This window comes from Toxotes jaculatrix, chromosome 13 (genome assembly GCF_017976425.1).
Source record: "Toxotes jaculatrix isolate fToxJac2 chromosome 13, fToxJac2.pri, whole genome shotgun sequence".
Classification (NCBI taxonomy): domain Eukaryota; kingdom Metazoa; phylum Chordata; class Actinopteri; family Toxotidae; genus Toxotes; species Toxotes jaculatrix.
This window is the reverse complement of record NC_054406.1, coordinates 16,189,228-16,210,786: the sequence shown is the minus strand read 5'-3', so window position 1 is coordinate 16,210,786 and position 21,559 is coordinate 16,189,228. Positions and strand designations below refer to the sequence as shown.

Sequence of the window (21,559 nt, the reverse complement as noted above, 5' to 3'; positions counted from 1 at the left end):
TCCTAAACTCTGACGCTACTGCACACACGCACTTATTGGAAAATGTAATACTGTGACCACATGGTGAGTATTAGCTCATCTCATGTCCTCAGCTCACCCTCTCATTGGCTGTACAGGGGAGGAAGGAGGTAAACAGAGAAGCAGAGAGAGGGAGGGGGGGGGGGTGGCGATAGCTGTTATGCCTTTGTCATAACCACAACATCAGTATCGGGTGAGCATAGAGGCCACTGGACCATAAGAAGTTACAGAGTTTCCACTTCATGCCCGGTTGCACTTGAAAACGGCCACCATGTGTGTATTAATGGGTGTGGGATTCAATGAGTAAGCTGGATTCATTAGGAAAAAAAGCATGAGGGTATAAGGAGACAACAACAGACATGTAAAGTAAAAAATCAGAATGAACAACAAAGGAAGCACTTTTTTCCACCAGGTCTCAGGCCGACCTGTAGGGCCTGGATGACAAAGATCTTTAGGTTACAAATATCAGCTTTCATGAGCTACTGCAGTTTTAAGGAAATGTCAGTCGTACAGGAAGCAGTGGATGAACACACTTTCTGCCACATCAGTGAGCCACACTGTTCTATAGGCTGACATGTTCCTTTACTTCCACGAACATGGGTACTGTAGTTTATTTTTTAGTCAGTTCTACATACACTGCCCTGCAGCTGTAAATCCTCACTTGCTTAATAAGAGGAATAAGGTAAATCCGGACTGTAGCGACACAGCTAATACTTGGTGCATGGGATTTGTTGGAATAAAAATATCACCAGCTTTATTCCTCAAGATGGGTTAACGCTACACCATCTTTTGTGATATACAGTGGCATCTTTGTCTGATGATCACTATGATTTGCTGCAGTTTCTTTCTCTCCCAGTTGCTCTTTCCATCCCTATAGACAGAGGTAATGAAACTGCCAGAGTACAGGAAGAGAGGGTTAAAATGTGACCAGCAATAAACCTCCAATCACTAAAACACATAAGCACACATACACACACACACACACGTCATTATTCAGCTCATTGCTGCTGCCCTGATTTGTATTCTATGGCTGCTGTGCTGGACTTGAGTTATGAGCTTCCTACATTGAGTGGTGTGGTATTAACCAGGGGGGAGAGAGAGATGCAGGCTCCATCCTCCATGTACGTATCCAGAGAAATATTTTGTGTTTCATGTATCTTGTTATGATAATATCTCACAGTCTGTTCGGATGGCCTGCTGAGAATGAAACATCAGCTGTGAGATCTGGTTCATTCGTCACTGTATTTATCTGATGGGAGCCAATAGTTGTGGAGGGAGCAGAAAAACGGGAAATACAAAATGTAAGACTTGTGCTACAGGAACCTGGAGCTGGTGGGGAGATGACAGCAGGAGTGGTGGAGACTGAATGGCAGAGGGATGAGGAGAGTGACAGAAGAAAGGTGAAGAAGGGCTGAGGAAATGGGAAAAGGAGGCGAGGAGGGTACGGGACAGGGGCAGGACATAAATCACTGAGTACAGTAACTGCCACCACTACTGATTACAGGTTATGCGGTGCCCTTGTGCAAGGCAGCAAGGGCACTAAACCAAGTACTGCTCATGTTTGAATAAATATGAAAGTGAAGCAAGGCATCAGACACCTTATCCTTATACAGATTTATAAAGTAGTTTAGCAGACATTTCTATTTATATCATCACTACATTCAGCATTAGCAAGCATGCTCCCTTGATGGTCCGTATTGTACTGCATGTCTTCGTAACCTAACCCAGGTGTCTCATTTCTTCAGCAGAGATCAATCCCGTATTTGCTGCACCTCTTAATCCTGACCTGGAGCAGGTTGTAAACCTGAGCTGCGCTGACTGCCTCGACTTCAGGACCCTCAGCGATGGCACACAAACACAGAGCTAAACTTAGCTGCTGCGGCACCCACTGCGCTTAAAAATAGCAACAGCCACTCTGTTTGTAATTATCCCTTTCTCGCTTTCTCCCTCCTGTTCTCTCTCTCTCAACCTGATAAGGGGATTGTGGGTATTTTTCCTGAAGGAGGAGGATGAGCTGTTTTTGCTACTTGTCGTTCCAACTTAAAAAGCTTTTTGAGAGCCAAACTGAAAGGTGTGTAAACACTGGCACGGATACGGATGCCTCACAGTGGAAAGACGCAGCTGACCCACTGCTCAATACATTCATCTACAGTCTCAAAACAAGATTGTAAATCTATTTGTTGTCAACTGGTGTGTGGGAGTGAGCACAGGAGTCCCCCGGGTGACCCTGGAAAATTAGAGGGTATGGAGAGATGCAAATGCCTCCAGACAAAACCACCCTGAGAGCAGACAGACAGAGCACAAGTGTGAAGGATACTGAAAGGAAAAAAAAAAAAAACAAACCTACACAAATTAGTTTTTGTAACACAAGCAGATATAAAGTCTGTAAGAAACACAGGCAACAACTAAAAATAGAAAAAAAAAAAGGACAAGACCTACAGGTTATTTAAGGCCGTGTCTCCCTAATGGTGAATGGTCTTATTTAATATGATTGATGACTTAATGAGAGACCTAAAGCTTCCGCACAGATTCATCTCCGAGCAGGACAGGACAAGACAGGACAGGCCCGATGCCCTCAGGTCTGATTCCTCTATCAGACCTAATATCCCTTCTCAGTAAAGTCTTTGAGGGCTCAGTCAGCTGGTTCGAACCGAAGCAAACTTCAAACATACAGGACAGTGTCGGCAAAAAATGCAGATTTTAAACTTTTCTTGCTGTAAACAGTTTCATATTTAAGTTTTGCAATAAGTGTGAGCTCATCAATGTAACTCCTGCCCATCAGTCAAAAAACTGATTTGCGCTTACTGTACAAGTCAGCGGTTTCGTGGATTTACTAACTAATCCTGTTATCAAACAATCTTTTGTCTTGGATTGGCACGTGACAAACCGCAAGATTAGTTTATCTCTCCACTGTCACAGGCAATAACCCATGAGGCCTGAATTATCACCATAAAACTGACTCTGAGACGAAGACTGGAAGAATTTCTTTCACGTTTATCAGCGGTAAAAGTTCCGAACCTCCTTGACCTTTTTCTCAACTGCGATAACGACACAAAATCAAAATGTCACAGTCTGGTCTCATTAGTGACTCAGAATATATGTCTGTATTTGACTTTCCTTATAACCAAAATGTCATTTGCATCATTTCTTGTGCCCATCCACCCCTGGAATCTAAAGACATTGTAAAGACTTTAAGACACAAACTTTTCTGTGAGACAATCATCCCTTGTTCTTTTCTGTACATGGACTCTGCTTACTATAATGGATAAATCGCATGTGATTCAGCCATTAACTGCTCTGACACAAGGGAATGACCACAGAAGCTGTTTAACAATGGAAAATATAAAAGTAAAAAAAAAAAAAAAAATCTGCTGACGTCCTAAGTACTGAGCTGTGAGGTACAAGTGAGGAGACTCACAACTTAAAGTTCATTTGACTGTGTGTCATCCAAATCACGCCAGACACATTAGGCTCGAACAGATGTAGCCTGTTCTCAACACACACCACATATATAACACACACACACACACACATATAAATGCACAAGCAGTGAAAGTATTAGTGTTCATCAGCAATATAAGTGTTACAATGTGTGCAAGCGTGTGAAAGTGTACGAGCGTGTGCGCGCTCCCCAGTGTAACCTCTTCGCCGACATGAGTCCAAGGTCTCCTGACACCAGTAAGATGACATAACTCAAGTTGTTCAGGTTAATGATAGCTGGCGTTCGGTTGGCAAAAATCCCCAAAGTATCACACTGAATGACTGTATATATGTTTTATTAGATTTGTTTGCCAGGGACCACGTGCAAAAAAGCATTCATCTCAAAAAAAAAAACAAGCTGAGATGTTTTGTAGCAGATTCAGATAGAGTGAGATTTCTGTTTTATAAAGGAGGCTCCGTAGGGGCCCAATATAAGGGTCAATGAGAATCTGAGCTCGGGAATGATACAGTGTTTGTATAACACACTTTGTGTTTGGTTCCCTGGAATGAAAAATACAAGTTGAGCAGAAAAGATCTGTAGGTGTCACAGTGTGTGACAGTACTCAGAGTTCCCAGTGTGTGTGACACTGAAGATAAACACACACAGCTGCCCGGTTGAAGTTTTTTGTGCATTTCTGAACACGTAACAGTTGAAAGTCTTGTCTACACATTTGCATTTAGCTGAGTTCTTATCACAGGTTTGCGAGGGCTGATATGCAACAAAAGAGTTTGAAATTATTTCTCATAATCTCATATTTAGTCCTCTGTCCTCTCTGATCACAGCTAATATCTGTTATTTCAAAAAGAGGAAATCCACATCTGTGAGTGTTTAAAAGCTACAATGAAACAAAAGCTGTTAATACTAATGCCTGAAAGAATTTCAGTGCTGAATCATGGGATTCAAGTGAGGATTTGAGTGCCCTGTAATAGACCAAAATGCTGATGCTGAGGCTTTTTTAAAGCGGGGGTAGAAACTAAACTGCTTTAATTAGAATAATTACTGCAAACACTATGTTGTGGTACTGGTCAAATTTTGGTAAAACATTCTTGATTTTATGGCAAAGTTCATCCAAAAATATCGGATTCTGTCCTGGCTTCCTAACCCTAGACAGAAAATACATCAGAAAGCAACTTGTTGAACCAGATTTATTTTTATCAGTGCCCCAAGAAAAGTAAAAGCCCTTTTGATTGATAGATAACTTAATTTCAGGGAAGTTTAAACTTTAGGCTTGATATCGCTTTCTTCTCCATCAGCAGGGCAGGACATGCTTAGCTAAGACTGTCACAAGTTTCAAATTACAGATTGGACACAGTGATGTCAGAAAATGAAGCTACAAGATGAGTTTGTTCTCATTTCAAAAGGAAAAACAACAAATCCAGGCCATGTCCAAACCTGAAATAACCACCTCTGAATAGCAAGGTCACATACAGGTCTGTGTGTGTGTGGGTGAGTGAGTGGGTGTGTGTGTGTGTGTGTGTGCGGTGTTTAATGGTATGATCTGATGCTTTAATTCAATTTACGTGCAGGAAGCCACTGGACTGAGCCCCATTACAGACCAGTCCAAACACTAAACCCTTTCATACTGGAGACAGAGGGATCACTCTGATACACTCAAGCTACAGGAGATTTGAGCAGCAACATGGTGCAATGACCCAACTCTAACATAAACATTTCTACAAAAAATATTAAAATTATTCCCATTTCTTGAACTTAAAGCTGCATTAAATGATGTTTTTTTCCGACTTGGATGGAACACAAGAAGCTGTAAACACAACACGTTACATATGATATATTACAACAAAGTATAATTTTAGCACTGATTTGATGATGTGTTTGTGCCAACCTGATGAACTTGGTCCGTCTGAAACTCAGCTCTGTTTCTGAGGTAACAGAGCTGAGGAGACCTGAAGAGTTCAGTGAGTATTCAGTGAGACTGGTCACTACATGCGACCCCTTTCACTTCACACACAGGCATTTGATCCATTGTTTGTTATATAAAATTGCTGACTAGTGCAGCTTTAATTAACCAAAGGGTTATAATGGAAAATGGATGTAATAAGGTGTTTAATGGATTACTGCCCTCAGGTAGTAATCACATCATTTTTGTAAATGAGCAATGTGCCCTAACCAACCACTGCTCCTAACCAAAGGCTGAAGAACAGGATTTCTTTCCCAGTGGCAGCTTAAAGTTAAATTTGGGTCAAGTCACAAAACTGCAAACTTACAAATGCTCCACATACACTTTCTTTTTGCATGCATGAGACTAGCTAATGGGTTGTGGATCATTTAGAAGGAATGATTCTTACTTGAAAGTGTTCTGGAGATGCCATCCAGTGGCTAAAAATTTTTCACATGTTACATTTAGGACAAGAGTATGTAGGCTAACCACAGTTTCATGCTGCCAAAAATGTCCTTTCATTTAAAAGGAAGAAAACAAAAGTTCCTTCTGCTAAAGGGCATGACAGGACAGGACAGAGGAAGAAGGTGATGATCTCCCTTCATCTCCAAAGAACACTCAGGCGACAGTTGGTGCAGCGGGCCAGAACATGACATTACAGGTGAAAAACTGACGACGACAATTAAAACAGGCAGAGCCGAGACAGGCTGTACTGCCCTTGAGGTCTTGAGAAACCTAAAGTCACAGGAAGGAGGAGAGGAGTGATGAATGACAGGGCTTTTCGCTGGCTTTAAAAAGACCGAGGGCTTTGTGCTCGGTTTACAGCACAGACGAAGGAGAAATTAGAAAGTTGCAGATGGAAAGTACAAACAGAGGCTGGTTAAAGAAACCAGCCTCTATTGTTATGTGTCTTGTGGTAGGAAATACGGCTTCAAAGGGAGCGGAAAAGAAACTAAAAGAAGGGGAATGGAGGTTATATATGTATATATATCGTCAAGATGTACTTGTGTGCAGGTTTTGCTTGCCTGCATGGAAAGCAGAGGAGAACAGTGGGATGCACAGGGAGAAACATAAACAGAACATAAAAGATCGGGGATGGCAGACGAGATGGGGCGAGGTGTAGGAGGGGTAGATAGCAGAGACGAAAAGCCATCTTCCCTTTATCCAACTGTGTGTTGCCGAAGCTCTCTGCGGGGAGCCCATGACTTTGACTGTGGCACACAGTAAACGGGATCTTCAAAGGAGGACCGAGAAGAGAGCGTCTTAGCCCCGCTTACAGAAATCAAAAGGCTTAGCCGAGCCGTACCCAGCAGGATAATGGAATATGGAATATCACACCCTGCACAGTCATAATGAAAATGGCAGAGAAATCTACTGGAAGCCTTGTTCTTGAATAATACACAGCCTTACACAACATGTTCTTCTCTTTTTTCTTCTTTTCTTATTGATGTATATTCTCTCAACTACAGTCTCCCTCTTTTCACTCTCTCTCCCTAAATCTGTCATTAGTTTTCACTTTTCCTCACCCCTCAATCCTTCACTGCCCCTAAAGCCACAATTTTTTCCATTTTTCACAGTCAAAGGCAAGAAGTCGGTGTAAATCTCACCGTGTCCGAATGCAAATATCTCACCTTTGGAGTGCTGGAAGATAAATAACGAGCCAACGATCCAAGGTCAAAGAGATAAAGGAGAGGAGGCAGAGTGGAGCGCAAGAAAGTGAGATGGAGGGGAAAGCCAGAAGAAGGGTGTGATTTCAACAATATGTTCCGATATTTCTGGTTTGAAGAAACATTGGTTTATTAGATGGATCACTCTGACATCTTATTTTAATGCAGAGACACACTGAGTCAGACGATCCGGTGATGAAAACCAGCTGAGGCTCAGGCTCTGCCTGCAGAGTGGACACAGTTATGAGAAGATAATATGAAACATCTGGAGACCCATCAGCTGCATCGCATGATTTTATAAAACATCAAAAGGGCCCAAGAATGAAAGGATGACAACATGAAGAGAGAGAGAGAGAGAGAGAGAGAGAGAGAGAGAGAGAGAGAGAGAGAGAGAGAGAGAGAGAGAGTGTGTGTGTGTGTGTGTGCGTGTGTGTGTGTGTGTGCCTGGCTCCCTCTTCGTCAGTGACCACCTGTGGATGCAGTAAAGTGAGTTCATAGTGAGCTAATCTTCTCCACTGCAGCCACTCCGTGCTCACATCACCAGATGAATAGGCATCTTTGTGACGTTCGAGCTCAGCTGGCACCACCTCCACTCTACACAGCATATTGTGTCTTTTAACAATTTGCGTGCAGACAAACTCATCCAGTCACTCAGAAGTGCTGCATGAGTTGAGCAGTGTTACTTTGCCCGGGTGAAACAAAGTTCAAATTGAAAGGCTTTAAAGCATCTAGAAGAGAAAATGTATCCAGAATGTAGTTCTGTTATTTAGAACTGACATGATAATTCAGAAAGCAAAGCAATTACTCAATTAATCTATTTGTCAAATGACAGAAATTTAACCAGCAACCATTTTAATAGTCGTATTACAAATCCGAATTAGACACTATCATCCACTGGTAAAATGAGGTGGTCAGTGACAAAGCAAAAGCCAATAGGAAGCATGAACAAAACTCTCCCCTGGATGACCTTGACCAAAAATAAAGACAAAGTGAAACAGTCCATGTGTGGCATCCAGTTGTTTCCCAGTCTGTGAAGTGTGGGCGTTCACAACATAAACACCTCCTCAGGTGCTGTGAAGGACATAATTAAAGGTTTCTGGTTTGGAACATGGCCAAAACCACAGAGATGACACATAATACGGGAGAATAAAGCGAGAATTTATTCACTGAGTTAATCTCCTGCATGTTTACACTGCTACAACTAGAAGCTGCACCACTGCAGCACAGAGACCATGTACAGTTTGGTTGTTGCCTTTACTGTGGCTTTAATCCATTAGCTGTGGTTTACTGGTATATAAATGAAGTCAACGTGAAGTCAGCTTAAAGGAGTATTGCAGCAAAATGGCAGCAACCAGAATATATGTGCAAGGACAGGCAACGCAATGCGTTCTTTCCCCCCTCTCTCTTGCTCAGTCTGGTTTTATTTTGGTATTTTGTGTAGAAAGAAGCAACTACAATCATCTTTAAAAAAAAAAATAAAAAGAAAAAAGAACTGAGCCTCATTTCAACACGCTCAAAGAAGTTGTGTGTTTGTGTGGTGGATGGGTGCCCATGCGTAAGGAAATGGGCTGGAATGTAGGAATGCATTCACACCCCGGGTTTCTGAATAAACTTTCCATGAATGAGACGGTGAACGCAGGAGAGAACAGAAGACAACGACCACACACGCCCACACAGACATCGACCACCCTGAGGGAAAATCAAATCAAGACAAAATTGTACACACGCACGATCATCTACTATGAGCATAGTCCATTTTTTTTTTGTAAACTCACAATGACACACACAAATGAAATCCTCGTGTTGTGATGAGCGAGGCTCCTTTACTGATGGCTGATATACCACCATACCATTAACTCACAGGGTTCAGGGTTCGGAGCAGTCAATTGTTTCCATGGAAACCAGTAGCATTAGGAACCAATTTCAGCCACATTGGTGAAACATGAGATGAACTATCAAAACAATAATAATGTTTTGTTTTTTTGTAAAATATGAGCTTTGGTATGAAACTGAGAGTCTAAAGCACATCAGAACACACAGCTGCGAGAAAAACAAGTCTTACACGAATTGATTAATCTTGGTCGGAGTGTTATTGCTGTTTGGTTCCAGCTAATGTCGGTCATATTTCATGCTGTCTAATGACACGGGCAGATAAATGCATTTGCTACTATTCTAATGCACCGACTCCAACTAATGGCCATGTAACCATGACAGCCGTCTAACGAAAGAGGCAACGCAGATGTCAGGCAGGTTAGTGGTGGACAAACTGCTCCATCAGCAACTGTTCATCAAAAGTCTTTACAGTTATTTACACACATGCTATTAATTTATGCAAATTTCTTTAAAAATCTCAGCTTGAAGCAAACAAAAACTTTTGTTTTACATATTGTGAACTCAAGTCAAAATTAAACCATGTCCAGATGTTTGTGCGTCATTTTCAGTTGTGCCCTGTTCTGAGTGCATATTACTAACGCAAGTGCCAGTGTTTGCCAAAGCACCAAGCAAAGTCACACTAAAAATGAAACAGAAACATAGATCAGTGTAGTTTACATTCATTAGATGCAAAGAGCATGAACATAAACATTTTTGGACCCGGATATAGAATATTACAAACTTAGAGTTCACTATATTGTCCATAAACTGAAGCCGGAAAAGAGAGATGGTAAAATTATCTAAGATACACAGTAACAAAAAGAAGAATACAGGTAGTCCTGAGTGCGGGGAGGAAACACCTCAGAAAAAGAAAATATCAACAGCAGACTTGTGAAAGACAAATCTCAGTGGCAGAACATTATCTGACAATCTGTCTGTGTCTTTGTGAGCTTGTGTTAAACCTGTTATTCAGGTGGTTTTTGTTGCTTCAGGGACTGTTAACGGAGACAATGATCAGCGTGGGACAGGCTAAGCTCTGTTTACCACTGCAGGTATAGTGGTCTGGCAATAACAGCTCATGGAATCATAAAATAATACCCACCCGTGGCCACAGGATCTCTCACTGTCACACACACACACACACACACACAGTGGGATTTATGTGGATGGAGGTTTGGGGGAAAAGGGCTACAAAAAAGGAAAATTCAGAGTCTGTCTTCAATTACCCTACTCATCTGCCCGCAGGAGAAACAAATCACCAGAACAAAAACAAGAAAAAAAACTCTCATACCCAAACACACACACACACGCACACACACAGAAAACCCTCTTCTGCACAGTTGTGCAATAAGCAGGAAGCCTTGAAGCTGACTAAGGTAAAGTCAGCATGGGAATATTGTCACTCTGCATCTAAAAAGCTTACTGTAGGAACTAATTCACATGCACACACACGGGCATGAACAGCCAACTACATAAGTCAGCTCTGGGCTAATCCCCTCTCAAACTCCTGACAAAACAAGTCCGATTTTACAAAGAACAATAAAATTCTCCTCCCTGGACACTCTGTCTTTCAAGCGCAGGACTATAAGTGAACATTTAATACGACAGGGATCCACACATCCTCTCCAGGCATCCTACACTCCTCTTACCTGTCTTCAGTTTGTCTGGACGTCCAAAGAGCCAGAAGCCTTTTGGTTTTTCCTGGACAGGTTTCGGGGACGGCGGCGCAGAGAAGTTTTTCTCCGTCTCTATCTTCTTCTTCTTCTGGATGCTGTTCCCCATTCTGGGGCAGTCCTGAAGCCCCTAAAGGGGGTCTATCATCTTGTCGTCCTGTAACATTACGTCTTTATTCCTTCTCTCAAAATCTTCCCACAGTCCCTCAGCAGGAAAACACACCCTGAGTCAAAGTCAATAATGCGCTCCTGATCCCTGTGGTCAAATCATTCCTGCTGATTCAGTCCTGCTGCACACACCTTGGCATAGTGTAGGCGTGCTAAAGACCCACTGACACCATTCCTCTACAAAGCAAATACACTCCAGCTGTAGTGCTGCCACAGACACAGATCCAGAACACAAAAATGTTACACAAACACTCCAATCAGTCCAATTCTCCGAGCTGACACACTTCTGATCATGTACATCCAGCTGTTGAAGCAAAGGCAGCATCCAGCACTGACAAGCTCACTACCAAGAGTGTGTATGCATGTATGTGTGTAACTGTGTGTGTGTGTGTGTGTGTGCAAGTGCCCCTCCCACTCTCTGCCTCTGTGATCGCTGTGCTCCCAAGCTGAGCATTCACCCAGCTGAGCATTTTCAGTCTCTGAGAGGGGGAAAAACAACACAAGCACACACACACACACACATCTTCATCACCACATAACTCATCAAATGATTCACACACCGTTCCCTAACGGTTAATGGCACACATCAGGTGTGTACCTCCCCTCACTTTCTCTTTAAGCGAGCAGTGATCAGTTGTCATTTTTGCAAACCACTGTAAGTACAGCTGACAGATCCTGTCAACACAACGTGCTGATTGAGAAAACACAGACAGATCCCTCTGTCTCACTGACAGCTGCTGACGGGAAGAGAGCAGTATACATCAGTGGTGCTTATGCGCAGGAATGAGCAGCAAGAAGCAGGAACAAACACTGCGATACAGGCAAGAGAGGAAACTGAAAACAGGAAAGGGATGCTCAGTAATTCAACTGATCTTCACAGGTGCCTGGGTACCTTTTGAAACTCCTCACAACAAACACACACACACACATGAATTCACACACAGATAAAAACTAGAAAGAGCAGGATATATGCCAGTCAACTGGTCAGACAGATCAAAAGCTTCTTTTGAGATGAGAACACTGGAGCTATGCTTAGAGGAAATACAGATGCTGATCCAGATGGGCGAGATGCTGGGGGATTCCAGAGAGGTAACATCACTCATCTTAAATAGAGCAATAACACAGTAAAGTGAGACAGTATTCGACAAACATGAGGAAGAAAATGTAATCGCTAAAGAAGGTAAGATTGCAACAAAAACAGCAGCAACCCCTGAATCTTTACTGTAACTCAACATCATCCTCATTCCTTATGTTCCTTATGTTGTGTTTCCTTCCCTCTCCCTCCATCTCCAGTCCCTGAGTACCATGATGACTTGGCAGGATATGTCCCACACTGATATCAAAACCTTTGCCATCACTCAATGTCAGTGACACCACTACCACAGCTTGAGGATCAATAGCAGTCACCCAGAAAGAGGTCAGAGGGAGACATATGGAAGAGCAGAAATGATATGAGCACCATGTAGCACGCTGCCCGTATCACATGAAACTGAATTCAATATTAGAACAAAATGGAAGAGGGAATGGAGAGTGATGACGAGGAGCGAGAAAATGAAACCACACACTCCTCATCATGGTCACCCTGATCACGTTTCCTCCCACCCTGATGTATAGTGAACTGCCGGAAGATAAAGAGCCTCCAATAAAAAGCAGATTTACAGACTATAGGGAGGGGGGCAGCGAGGAAGAGGAGAGTGCTATGCTGCTGGTCGAAGAATTTATAATCCCTTTTTTTTTCTAGAAGAGAAATCAATTCAGTATCTTAAGAGAAGGAGCTGTTACTGGGAATTCCCAAATATGAATGTGAATTCTCACAGTGATAGTGTGTGTATGAATGTATCTGTGTGAGACACAGAGGAGGACGTGAGAGTGCAGTATCATCCAAGCTTCCCACTGAAACGTGTAAAATGATCTCCAATAAAATGCTCAGAGATAGATGTTGCCTCTTAATGCAGCCCCAGCAGAACCACACCCAGTACATTTGTGCTGGTGGAGTACTCCGAGCTGGCTATCTCATCTACCACAGAGATACGAGAGCACTCTCAGATAGTGTGTGAGCCCCCGCGTGTGCCGAGCGCTCTGTACCCTGCCTTCACCTACGAGCTGCACTGCGACGTGCCAAACGTGCCCTAGATACATTTAAATATGAGTGTGATCAAAGCCTGTGTCATTGTCGAGAGAGATTTCAGAATTTGACAGCAGCAGGGAACTCAGTGGAGAGCAGAAAGAGTCCGTCTGTATGTATGTGCACATGCGTACATTAAAGGACGTTGGTGTGTAGAGGAATGTCGTTGTCAGGGAATAGTTGTCAGGGAAAGCGGTTGTCAGGGTGACCATTACCAAGGCCGCAACACAGGATTAGGGAATCTACCTTCCTAAATGTTTGAGTGTAAATTTACCGGTGTGTGTGAATCCAAAACTAGGGAGGTCTGAGACTATCCTGAATTAGGACATCTGTTCATAAAAGATGAAAAGGTGGCCCACATGACCTTGATGGGATCTTGGTGCAAGTCTTTACAGTTAAATGCTCAAATTCAATAAATCTGCCAACATCAGCCAAGCACTCCCATCTTGTGGCAAGGCTCTGCTATCACAATAAAAATAAACCTAAGGGTACACGGTGACATCGACGCAAAGCACTCAAAGCCATGCTGGGTCAATAACATCCAACCGCAGTTTCAGTTCAGTCTAACCTCTACCATCTGCTGGCATGAAAAGCAGATGCAGATGTAAAAATGCCAGTGTGCGCCATCTACAGGCGAAGAAAGTAATACAAGTGTAGTTTATTTCTGTTCAGGTGCTGTTTGTGTTTATGGACTGCAGCATGTTTTCTGCTGAATACAGGGAAAAGTATAAAGTTCACTCTACTCTAAATCTCTGTGTCCTCTGTCCTCCTTTTTGACATTTCATGCACTTAATCAGTTAATCAAGAAAAAAAGCGCCAGATTAATAAACAGTGAAAACAATAAGTTGTTACATAATTACTTTCTTTTTCTGTGGGTGGGGACTTTGTGAACGTCTGTGAGTCTGACGGTGGCGTGGGATGGCATGTGGAAACTCTGCAGCCAGCTAAATATAAATATGCGGGTTTGAGGGTTCATGAGGCCACAAGAGGTCAGCCAGAAGATCAATCATAATGTGGAACTGTAGCTTAAATCAGAAACAAACATTAGATAAAGGGAGACCAGTCAGTGTCCCAAGATGTTTTTCAGAAGTTTATCAGAACATGTACGGCTCTAAATGTCACTAAACTCAGGACTGAGTGAATTCCTGAGCTGCTTCGTCATCATCTGGTCTATTCTTCTCCTCACAGAGGAAAAAAATTCACAAAGGGAGAGAACACAGCTGGATCAGGTAAACAGTGTTCAACAGGTGTATCTGTTACAACATGTTACGTAACAGGAGCCACACACACACACACACACACACACACACACACACACACACACACACACACACACACAGAGTCTTGAGGGTAACTCAGTTGTAAATCCCTATGTATACAGACTCCCACTCCCTCAGTCCCACGCTGATGTCTTCCAGCTGCCTCCACGCCACATCAAACAAACTCCATGTCCTATAAAACAACCCATTAGCTCTTATTCCATAAACAATACCTTTGGAAAAAGGATTTGGATTTTGATCACAAGTTATTTAAGTATCCCCCTCCTGAGTCTTTGTAAGTGTGTCTATAGTATGTGTAGTTTGCATGGGCTTGACCAAAAGGTATGTGTGTATGATGCTCTATGAACTACAGTAAAATTAACATAATTTCACACAGTGAAATTGCTGCATGCTGCCGTATGGTAAATCCTCACATTAAACATGACCCGAAAGACGATTAATGTTTCACTCCGACATCACAGTCGGACCCTATTGTTGCCTCACCGTACTGCTGCCACAGCAACATGCTCCCCACAATGCCGTCGCCTGGGAGACGTTTACCTCACCGGCGCGGCTTTAGGTCTGCGGTGATGGATGAGGGTTTGGAGGTATCTGCTTACCCAGGTAAAATTACCTTGCTCATCAAAGTGTGTGTGTGTGTGTGTGTGAGAGTGGTGAATGATGTTCACAGGGGACATTGTGTGGTTGCATTAAACTTTCACACTCCTCCCTCTTTGCCGCATGCCTTTCTTTGCCCTCCACTCGGTGCCTTCTGTATTAAAGTAGCCCTGAGTTGTGGCCTGTAATAGAGCTAAGGTTGTATACAATGTTCTCTGTGTAATGAGATGTTTGCTCTTCAATTACTTTGCTAGGTCTGTAATCTACATTATAGTTTGTGAATCTACACACCCTGGACTGTGTTTTGTGATGTGGCGGCCACACACACGTACACAAACCCATGCAGACTGAGAAAATCAAGGAAAAGTATGGGACCCACAACAAACAGATTTAGGCCTGCATCTGTAAGACAGTAAAAAAAAAAAAAGTATTCTCTACAGACACACATGGCTTCACACATGTAGAAAACAATTACTGCACAGACGGACACACGCGTGGAATCCCAGGGATTGTGCACAATGACCTCAGCGCTCAAACAGCCGGCCGAAGATGGGCTGTGCTGGACAAAGCAGGTAGTCGCTGGGGCTCTATACGCCCTTGTGTGTGTGTGTGGAGATGACGTAATGAGTGCTGTCGCTGAGTTGGCGCCGCCCTAAGCCCAGCAATATGACGTGGACACACACAAACACAGAGGTACCCTCTGATACAGGGTAGCACTCGGTCACACGCCCTCACGCACGGCACTGCGGGCGTCCGCACACACACCGCTATAAACACAAGCTGATTACACAATAATAAGCAGTGAACACTAACACTCCCACACTGGTGCTGAATAGACGATGTTAAGCAATCCGAGAAGCAAATCAAAAACAGTAATATGTGGTAATGAATAGGCAAGGACTGCAAAAACCTGAGGCAGCGAGAGAAAGATACGTGTTTGTGTGCGTGTTTGTGTTTGTGTGTCCGTGAATGTGTGCTCTGAAGTTGCTCTAATTAAAAAAGCATTGAGAGACTGTTCCCTAAGAGTCCTCTCAAGGCTGAATGGGGCTTTGTGATTCCTTGTAATCTCTCCTCTTCATCGCATAACTCTAGGCCCAATCTGGCATCCAGGCTGCCACACATGCACACACGCTAACAGACCCTGACACACAAGCACACACACAAAAACTCCTCTAATACACAGCTCCCAGGAATTCAGCACATCAAAGACTGTTTTTTTTTTTTTTTATAAGAGAGGAATCTCTGTAAAATATAGTTGGCAGTCAGCGCTGAACCACTGACTGCTGGATCACAGAGGAGCAGATCCGAGCCAGTCATGCAGGGATGACACAGCCAATGTAAACCCACCAACAGAGACATTACAGTTAAGAGGAACATGTAAGTAAACCATTAGGGGACAAGACAAAGATGTGTACAGCTGATGGCAACTAAATAAAAAGGTGCAGTGGTCCATGAGGCTACACAACTATGACAACACAACTATCATTTTGTTTTGCAAATGGAGAAAATGTCAGAGTAGCTTCATCAATACTTCCTTTCCATATGTCCCTGTGCTAACAAACAAAACAAAACCAGTTTAGTTGTATAGGGCAAAGAGTTAGACAAGGGGAAGTATGAGGATGTGTATGAATATATGTAGGTATCTGGAAAAGGGACTCTGTGTGTGTGTGTGTGTGTGTGTGTGTGTGTGTGTGTGTGTGTGTGTGTGTGTGTGAAGACTATCGCTTTGTCTTGTCAGGTTGGTCAAGTCACCCGGCGGGTTCAGGAAGAATGAACCGTAGCAGCGAGGAGAAAATAAAGGTGCAGTGTGCTAATTATTTACTGGTGGGAAAAAAGGTTTCCTCACTCTCTCTGTAGGAGACAAAATGCCAAACAAAACAAGACAATCCAAGTTCTCACACACACACACACACACACACACGCATGCACATACGCACACACACACACACACACAGGTGAGATGGAAAGCACTAGCTGAACCAAATCACTCTCACTAAGGACATGATTGTTCCATTTTGTTAGAGACTTAGAGTAAGATGGACCTCTCCAGGCTACAGACCTCCTGTGTATATCAACAGCAGGTTAACTTTGACAGGATCCAGTCAGTGATCTATGGCTCTGCATTTTGGAATATGTGAGAATGAGGACAAAATAGGAGAGGGCATCGGGTCTACCTTTCACTTTCTGTTCCTCAAAAAGAAAACTGTCAACTGATAGTAAACCCATCTTCAGATACTGTAAGACCCACCTTTCATCAGTAGACAATCTAGAACAATACACTTGCCTGATTTTAAACACAAAATAGAAAACAATTATCTTGCAATAAACACCAAACACCAAAATACTGTAAAGCAAAAGCCTCTATCATCCTTCCACTATGTGTAGGTCACTCGTGAAGCTGTAACTTCTGGATTAGCTGGATGTTCTGTGATCTGTTCCTTGGACATACTTGACTGTGGTCCTCTTTGGGCTTAAAATAGGAGAAACAATGAGACAAAATGCCAAAAATATGGTTCCCACACATTCTTACCATCAGCCTTTGACCACATCCTCAGCTGGGACAATTATTAGCCCTACTACTAGTTAATCTTTGGTTTCAAATGGAGTCACTGTCTGTTACCCATCCAGTGTTCATAGCTCTCCACAGACTTTACAAAGCCACAAAGTAAGGCATAATAAGGGATCGTGGAAGTCCCTTTTAGGCGGAACAAGTTCAAAAACCACAAAGGAAACCAGCCAAAAATGGTCTGAAAAGACTGTGAATCTGGATTTCCAAGAGTTGTTGGATAGTTACTACAGTAACACACACACACAATGACAGGAGAGAAAGGGATGGCTTTAGAGGTGGAACAAAAACAGGAAATGGGGACTGTGGGTAATCTCTGTGCTGCCGACCAAGCAAACGCATCAGTAAACAGAAAAAGGGGATTAGACCCCTGTGTCAGTCTACGTGTGTGTGTGTGAGTCACCATTTCCAGGTTATAGATGTGCAGACTGATGTCCTAACCATAACTAAATCTCTCTTAACTTTTCATCTTAATCCAAACTTCAACACATTTCTCTGAAACATCATGACCGCACAGTCTGTGACCATGACAGACAAAACAGGACGGAATTACACAGCAGAACAGCCAAACAAGCAAACCACGGCTTCAGAAGTCTGATCCTCAAATAACCCGAACCCTGACAAGCAATATCTATCCTGACAGAACGTGTATGCCCCGGCTTATCAGGGACAGAAACCGAAACTCTCACTGACATCAGGCTGATTTTCTGTTGATGATCCTTTCTTTTTATTTAAGAGCAACTGTGCTGACAGAGAAACAAAAAGCTTGGTATCTTTACTAGAGAATAAAATACAGTCCCTGGTTTGGAAATGGCAAACAGCTTAAGTTTTTGTTACATTTCAGGAGGCTTTTTAAAAGCTGGTTTAATAAATATTTTGGCCAAAAACACTGGCATATTCTTAGTTACATTAGTTTGGCAAATAAATGAGCTAATACCTGCACATTTGAATGTCCAACAGACACGGGACAAATTTCCTCTTTGCGCCTTTTAGCTCTGTTTACCTCTCCACCACCTCCACATGAGGAACCCATCTGGCTCATACACTAAACTTTTAATGACCTTTTGATGGTCAAATAATCAATGTTCCAAAGTCTTTCTTAGGGTGTCAGATTATTCTGTGGTCTAGTGTAGTATAACGACCCACGACTCACTAACCTTTTGCAGTGTCATGGTTCTGAAGTCCCAGTTTGGCATCCGTCACACCAGTACCCGTTCGGTTCAGTCCATTGCCGATGCTCTTCTTCCTTCGACTCCCCTTTAACCAGCTGAAGGCCTGCCCCAGGGAGCTTCCCGGCTTCCTCTGCCCACGCTGAGCCCTCGCCTCCCGGGCTAAGATCTCAGTGATGTCCCTGGGCACCAGGTCGCCTGTAGACCTCCTCCGGGACATCCTGGAGGTTGGTCCTGGGAGCTAAGGCCCGTTAACTCCACTTATGTGTGTCTCAGTGTGTCTTCTGTGGGAAACAGGTATCAAGATCTGAAATCTCCGCTCCTGTGCAGGGTTTGATGGACCCCTCTGTCCCTCTTCGGCCTCGCTCAGTGTCTCTGTTTTTCCTGTCTGTCACCACCTGGGACAACAATGAGACCAGAGGAATGAGAGAGACGGGGTGAGATGCAAAGAGAGAAAAAAGGCTGAAAATAAAAGCTAGAGAAAGGACAGAGTGACATGAGAAAGCAAGAATAGAAAAGAATATGAAAAGCAGATTAATTAGAATAAGGAGATTAGCTGGAATAAGTAAAACTCACAGAGGATTATTACAAAATAAAAAGGTAAAAATGGTGAAGATAAAAAGAAAAAAATTTGCAGTCTGATTGTAACAATGTACTGAGACCAAGAGCCATTCCCACACTGTCCTACTAAAGTTTTCCCCTTACATTTCTGCCCCCACTCTCCCTATTCCTATTCTCTCATTTTTGTGTTTGTAAAGGAGAAGCCCTAGGGAGGAGAGCTGGACCACTGCAGTGTCTGTGCCTGTGTATGTGCATATACGTGTGACATGTGGTTCACATCAGCAGAAAAGTGAGTATGGGTGAGTTAGAGAAGAGAAATAAGCCTAATTCTTTAAAACTAGCAGTGGCAAATACTCTGAATGCATGCTTGTTACTTTATAAAGATACACCGAACATACACAGAACGCAGATGAACACATACAGTTTCTCTACATGTTGTCACATTAACAAAGATTAACAAGTAAAATATATGCTGGGAAATGGTCAAACATGTACACAACTTACTCAGCGAACGTGCTGTCGTCTCCTCCGCTCCCCTCTTTTCCTCTCAGCCTGAGAACAGCCTTGCGGAGCATGTGTGTATGTGTGTGCGTATGTGTGTTTAGCAGAGTGAATGAAGCTCCATGCTCTCTGAACAATCAGTCCCTCCCTCTGTATGAGAGCCAGCCTCTCCTCCCACCTCTCACAGGGCTGTTAGGACTTAGGCACTCCATTCCAGCACTGCTTGTTTCTCCTCGCTTTCCAAACAGCTGGGATTTAGTATTTTAGCTTCAGCTTTGAGTCCTTTACTTGATCTGCACAGGTCATTAGTAGCTTCTTGTCATGCGGTTGGCTTTCCTTTTGTATTTCCTCCTAGCCTCCTTTCCGGGGATCAGGTGCAGTCATCCCTGTCTCCCTCAGGAGGGGAACCCCTGGGTCACAAATCATCATGGCAGCTAGGAAGGAAAAATACACACCTTGGATCAGTGTATCAGTATTATAAGACAATACAAGACAGCAGTGCTGGTGTTTTTCTTGTGTAGTTTCCACAGAAGGGATATATTTTTTTAGAATTTTTTTTCTCTTCCAAAAAAAGATATTAAAAAGGAAATCTGATGACAAAGTTTCCTGGGAAATTGCTGCACAGTCCAGAGTTAGAAGGTGGTCTGGCAAAGGTGAAGAGGTTCAGCTCTTTCTGCAGATAAATGGGAGTGGCTCTTTCCTGCCACTGTGCAGCCAGGTGGAAACCTGACACCCCTTGTTAAAAATGACACACATGCACAATTAGACCGACAGGTAGGGCGAGTCACAAGGGGCCAGTTACATTTAACTCTGGTCCAGTTGTACTCACTGTCAACACAGAAGCTGTGCCACTGAAATCTGAAAGTTAAATTCAAATCTCATTTTGGTGAGGATGAGACGAGCTGACATCACTGTGTATATGTCTGTGTGTGTGTGTGTGTGTGTGTGTGTGTGTGTCTGGTTGGTTGGGTGGGCGGGTGGGTGGGGGGAGAAAGCTGTCAGAGGTGGGTGCAGTGTGTATAAGAGTGTTGTAGGACTAGCTCATCTTGTCTGAATGTGGAGGGGACCCACTGGGGAAGGGAAGGGGAAGCAGGAGGACAGGAGGTGGAGGAGGAGGAGTCAAAAGCCTTGAGGGAGCAGACTGAGACACACCTGTGACTACAGTCTACAATACAAGCTGGCAATTAGCAACAAGGGCCTTCATTCAACTCATGGTTTATATGCTCATGGAACAGCACAGTATTTTGTAATAATTTCAAAATCTCTACCCAAAGAATGTAGACAAGCAACCAAACTGAAAGAAACTCGTGTAGCTCCAAACACAAACAAAACATCATCATAGGAGTAAGATTTTTAATCCAAGCAGAGATCCAGCAGAAATGCCACTGAAGGTAAGGTGAGGTAAGATATCTCCTGGTTTTAGTTTTAATAACTACAATAAAAACAAGCAATTAAAAACCTCATAAAGCACCTGGCTCAACAACACTTGTCAATAGTTGTAAAGGGAGAAAAGAAGAGATTTATATCAATTACTACCCCAGTCACCATGTTCCTCTGCTGTTCTTTCAGCGGCAGAGTAGAAAGTAATTTTCAACCATAAAAGCATACGTACCTTCTCTTTTATATGATATACTGTCTAACTTATGCAGTGTCATATTCACAAGCTCTGCCTCATCTACAGTCTTCTTCATTTTGCTCCTGAGTTGAAGCAGACAAATTATCTGTCTGTTGGGATTCCTGCACTAATTCTAGCACAGGACCTAAGGATATCACTGTCAGAGTTTACTAAAAACATATGGTTCTCATGCTGCAACTTTAATGGCCTTCATCCCTCAAGTACATCATATACCGTCAGTGCTAGTCAGAAGCCTCCCACTGTATCTCAAGAGCAAACATCATGGAAAATCATAAGGATCTAATTCAGCCAGGAGTGAATTAACACATGTGGAGTGGAGTTGCTTAATACACTAAATACTGTGTCAAA

At 43.1% G+C, this 21,559-nt stretch overlaps 1 protein-coding gene across 3 annotated transcripts in view; it reads right to left on the bottom strand.

Annotated features, from left to right (window-relative positions):
• kiaa1522 (KIAA1522 ortholog) overlaps nucleotides 1-19,676 on the bottom strand; it is a 32,283-nt gene extending 12,607 nt beyond the window's left edge. Inside the window, exons 1-2 of one of the 3 annotated variants that reach the window (XM_041053001.1) lie at nucleotides 19,579-19,676; nucleotides 18,502-18,911 (exon numbers count right to left, since the gene is read on the bottom strand). In XM_041053001.1, the coding sequence (XP_040908935.1) occupies nucleotides 18,502-18,733 (232 nt within the window). In that variant the 5' untranslated portion in view covers nucleotides 18,734-18,911; nucleotides 19,579-19,676. Of the gene's footprint in view, nucleotides 1-10,584; nucleotides 11,066-18,501; nucleotides 18,989-19,578 lie in introns of those variants that run through there. The other 2 variants (XM_041053000.1, XM_041053002.1) reach the window with 2 other exon arrangements.
• Nucleotides 19,677-21,559: the final 1,883 nt, after the last annotated feature.